The sequence below is a fragment of the Galeopterus variegatus genome, unplaced genomic scaffold, assembly GCF_000696425.1.
Source record: "Galeopterus variegatus unplaced genomic scaffold, G_variegatus-3.0.2 Scaffold4944, whole genome shotgun sequence".
NCBI lineage: Eukaryota > Metazoa > Chordata > Mammalia > Dermoptera > Cynocephalidae > Galeopterus > Galeopterus variegatus.
Genome location: NW_007731055.1, coordinates 25,980 through 30,668, shown reverse-complemented (window position 1 = coordinate 30,668; position 4,689 = coordinate 25,980). Strand labels below are relative to the sequence as shown.

General features: G+C 46.9%; 1 protein-coding gene across 2 annotated transcripts in view; it reads left to right on the top strand.

Moving 5' to 3' along the window:
- LOC103604067 (N-acetyllactosaminide alpha-1,3-galactosyltransferase) overlaps positions 1–4,689 on the top strand; it is an 80,774-nt gene that overhangs the window by 51,907 nt on the left and 24,178 nt on the right. The window contains exon 3 of one of the 2 annotated variants that reach the window (XM_008588663.1): positions 2,610–2,698. In XM_008588663.1, the coding sequence (XP_008586885.1) occupies positions 2,619–2,698 (80 nt within the window). In that variant the 5' untranslated portion in view covers positions 2,610–2,618. Of the gene's footprint in view, positions 1–2,609; positions 2,699–4,093; positions 4,179–4,689 lie in introns of those variants that run through there. The other variant, XM_008588662.1, reaches the window with a different exon arrangement.

Here is a 4,689-nt window from a genome sequence, read left to right as displayed (position 1 = left end):
GCTTCTGGCTTTTATTTTCCAAAGCTGCAGGCCCAGCCACACCTGAGGCCAATTTAGCCACAGATGGAGCAGTCAAAGCAGCTGAGGTGCTGGTGTGGGTGAGCAGTTTCCCAAGGCGGCCCTGGGCAGTGAGCCTGTGGAGGGCACCTTGGACCTGTTCCTCAAGACCATTCTGTCTCCCTAGGCCTCTGAGACTGGTGAGCGCACTGGCCAGTCCTATATAGGATCCGAACCTGCGGCGGGAGCGACGCTGCGCTCCCAGTGCTGCACCCTCCCAAGTATGCCACGGGGCTGGCCCATCATGTGCTCTTCTTTTAAAGCCCTCTGAACCACATCCCTGACCACCATTATTAATCCATTCACTACAGCATCGTCTTACAATCTAATCACCTCTTCCAGGCCCCACTTTTCAATTACCATAATAGGATTTCCCACCCTCAGCAGTTACAGTGGGAATTTAAGCTTCAATGAGGCTGGAGGATTGGACATCCAGTCTACAGCACCTGGGAAAGATAGTATTTCTCTTCATTTCTGTAGGAAAACTTTGCTGGATGTAGTACTCTTGGGCAGCAGTTTTTTTCTCATAGCACTTTGAATATGTCATTCCACTGTCTCCTGGCCTGTAGGGTTTTTCCTGAGAAGTCTGCTGTCAGCCTCATGGGGATTCCCTTATAGGTGATTTGACACTTTTCTCTTGTTTTTAGAGTTCTTTCTTTGTCTTTGACTTTTGACAATTTGACTATAACATGTCTTGGGGAGATCCATTTTGTGTTGAATCTGTTCAGGGATGTCTGAGCTTCTTGGATCTGTGAGACCATATCTCTCCCAATACTTGGAAAGTTTGGGGCTCTTATTTTTCCTTTTTCTTCCCTTTCCAGTACACCCATAATATGGATGTTTGTACAGTTACAGTTTTAAGAAAGATCTCCTAGGCTTTCTTCATTTTTTAAAATTCTTTTTTCTTTCTTTCTTTTTTTTTTTTTTTTGGTCCAATATGTTAATTCAAAAAGCCTGTCTTCTAGTTCAGAAATTCTTTCTTCTGCTTGTTCTAGCCTGCTGCTTATGCTCTTGGTTGTATTTTTTATTTTGTTGAATAATGCTTCGTTTCCAGGATTTCTCTTTTGTTCTTTTTTGTTGTTTCTATTTTTTTGTTGAATTTCTCATACATGTCCTCAATTGTTTTTTACTTCATTGTTATTTTTATTTTTTTACCCATCATGTCGAGTTTTCTTAGTATTGTTTGAGGTTCCTCTTCCAGCAATTTGTCAGTTTCCTGTTGTTTGTGGTCTGGTATTTGAGAATTGTAGTCTTCTTTGGGGAGTTGTTTTTCCCTGTTTTTCTTGCTTCTGATAGCTCTGCATTGATGTCTGGGCATCTGGTGGTGTAGTAGCTTCTACTAATTTTTGGAGGAGTTTTTGAAGGGTGAGACTCTTCCCTGAAGAAGTGTTTTGTATTGATAGTCAGGTTGGGCTTTGTAGGTTTGGTTCTGGGTGAGCACAGTAGTACCTGCTGGCTCACTCCCTGCACCTTCTCTGAAGGTGCAGGCAGGTTACTGTGTCAGACTGGACACTGGGCTTCCAGGGAAGGTGGCATGGATCTAGGCCGCTTGCACACCCCTGGCTGGTGCTGGAGGACTCACTGTGTCAAGCAGACCTCTGATCTCCCATAGATAGGAGGGCACGGATCCAGGTGACTGGCACAAGGGAGCAGTGCTGACCCTCTTTGCTGCCCATTAGGGTGGGGACAGGACATTGAGTTAGTCAGGGCTCTGATCTCTCAGGGAAGGAGGGCATGGACCCAGGTGACCAGCACAAGGGATTGACACAGTCCCTACTTGCTGTCCCCTGGGGCTGGGGGTGGGATGTTGAGTGGGGAGGAGCTCTCAGTTCCTCTGGAGAGGAAGGTGTGGATCCAGATGACAGGTGTGCTCCCCCCACTCTCCACTGGCATGGGCAGTTCCCCTATGTTGAGTGGGGCTCTGAGCTCCTGGGGAGAAGGATGGTGTGTATCCAGGCAGCCAGCATACTCCCCCATGCTCTCCACTGGGGTGTGTGGAGCCACTGGGTCAGCATGACTCTGAGACCCCCAGTTCCCATCCCAATATGGCAATGTTCAGTAGCAGCCTGGGGCGAAGGTGGTGGGGTGCCTGTGCGTGTAGTTCCCCTCTGGGAGAATATAGTCGTATGGGCTCTTAGCCATTCCACATGCTGGGCTCAGTTTGCAAGTGCCATGCAGTTACCTTGCACCTAATTTTCAGGTTTCTATGGTGGGAGCAACAGCCAGCAGCCCCGCACCTGCATCCCTTGTCCCAGCAGTGTGGGGTTTCTCAGGTCTCTACGCTCAGCCTGGTCAGGAGTTTCCTCTATCCTTCTATGTTGCTGACTCAAGTTTCCAGGTCTTGGGGGGTTTTCCTCACTGTTTAGCTGGACTCTGATGTTTGTTTTCTCCCAGACAATCTACTCTACAGGTGACTATTTGTTGCTTTGGGTTTTTCTTGCATTTGAGGCAAGGGCTTGCCACCTCTAGTGGGCCATCTTGCTGGGGGCGGGGGGGGACCCTCTGGACTTCATTTATTTAATCTGTTTTTTTCCCTCTCTTCTTTTTTCTAGGAGAAAATAATGAATGTCAAAGGAAAAGTAATTCTGTCAATGCTGGTTATCTCAACTGTGATTGTTGTGTTTTGGGAATATATCAACAGGTAATTATGAAACATGATGAAGTGATGTTGATGAAAGTGCTGCTTTGACTCTGTCCTACTAGTGTCAGCTGAGTCATCAGTTTCAATTAAAAGTAAGATTACCTGAAACCCTAAATGGGGATTCCACCCATCCTGTATCCCAAGCCCTGGACTGTCCTTAAAATCATGAGCTCTCCTAAGAAACTTCTGGTTAATCATCTTCCTTCCTGCCACATGCTTAATAACTTGATTTTTGTACTTGTTGACTAGACCCAGAGATAGTGAGCTCAAATTAACCCCCAAATGTAATTTTAAATAATTCATATGATCAGATATGTAGATAGCCTTCAGAAATTTCAGACAAGAATTCCATGAGAAATCCACCCTGAATTTTGCAAGCCTAAGTTATTTTCAGAATTTAAAGGAGCAACCCTGCAGGGGCTGGCCAGTTAGCTCAATTGGGTAGAGCACAGCCTTGTAATACCGAGGTCACAGGCTCGGATCCTTTTGTACTCGCTAACCGCCCAGNTGCTGCCCATTAGGGTGGGGACAGGACATTGAGTTAGTCAGGGCTCTGATCTCTCAGGGAAAGAGGGCATGGACCCAGGTGACCAGCACAAGGGATTGACACAGTCCCTACTTGCTGTCCCCTGGGGCTGGGGGTGGGATGTTGAGTAGGGAGGAGCTCTCAGTTCCTCTGGAGAGGAAGGTGTGGATCCAGATGACAGGTGTGCTCCCCCCACTCTCCACTGGCATGGGCAGTTCCCCTATGTTGAGTGGGGCTCTGAGCTCCTGGGGAGAAGGATGGTGTGTATCCAGGCAGCCAGCATAGTCCCCCATGCTCTCCACTGGGGTGTGTGGAGCCACTGGGTCAGCATGACTCTGAGACCCCCAGTTCCCATCCCAATATGGCAATGTTCAGTAGCAGCCTGGGGTGAAGGGGGTGGGGTGCCTGTGCGTGTAGTTCCCCTCTGGGAGAATATAGTCGTATGGGCTCTTAGCCACTCCACATGCTGGGCTCAGTTTGCAAGTGCCATGCAGTTACCTTGCACCTAATTTTCAGGTTTCTATGGTGGGAGCAACAGCCAGCAGCCCCGCACCTGCCTCCCTTGTCCCAGCAGTGTGGGGTTTCTCAGGTCTCTACGCTCAGCCTGGTCAGGAGTTTCCTCTATACTTCTATGTTGCTGACTCAAGTTTCCAGGTCTTGGGGGGTTTTCCTCACTGTTTAGCTGGACTCTGATGTTTGTTTTCTCCCAGACAATCTACTGTACAGGTGACTATTTGTTGCTTTGGGCTTTTCTTGCATTTGAGGCAAGGGCTTGCCACCTCTAGTGGGCCATCTTGCCGGGGGGTGGGGAACCTCTGGACTTCATTTATTTAATCTGTTTTTTTCCCTCTCTTCTTTTTTCTAGGAGAAAATAATGAATGTCAAAGGAAAAGTAATTCTGTCAATGCTGGTTATCTCAACTGTGATTGTTGTGTTTTGGGAATATATCAACAGGTAATTATGAAACATGATGAAGTGATGTTGATGAAAGTGCTGCTTTGACTCTGTCCTACTAGTGTCAGCTGAGTCATCAGTTTCAATTAAAAGTAAGATTACCTGAAACCCTAAATGGGGATTCCACCCATCCTGTATCCCAAGCCCTGGACTATCCTTAAAATCATGAGCTCTCCTAAGAAACTTCTGGTTAATTAATCATCTTCCTTCCTGCCACATGCTTAATAACTTGATTTTTGTACTTGTTGACTAGACCCAGAGATAGTGAGCTCAAATTAACCCCCAAATGTAATTTTAAATAATTCATATGATCAGATATGTAGATAGCCTTCAGAAATTTCAGACAAGAATTCCATGAGAAATCCACCCTGAATTTTGCAAGCCTAAGTTATTTTCAGAATTTAAAGGAGCAACCCTGCAGGGGCTGGCCAGTTAGCTCAATTGGGTAGAGCACAGCCTTGTAATACCGAGGTCACAGGCTCGGATCCTTTTGTACTCGCTAACCGCCCAG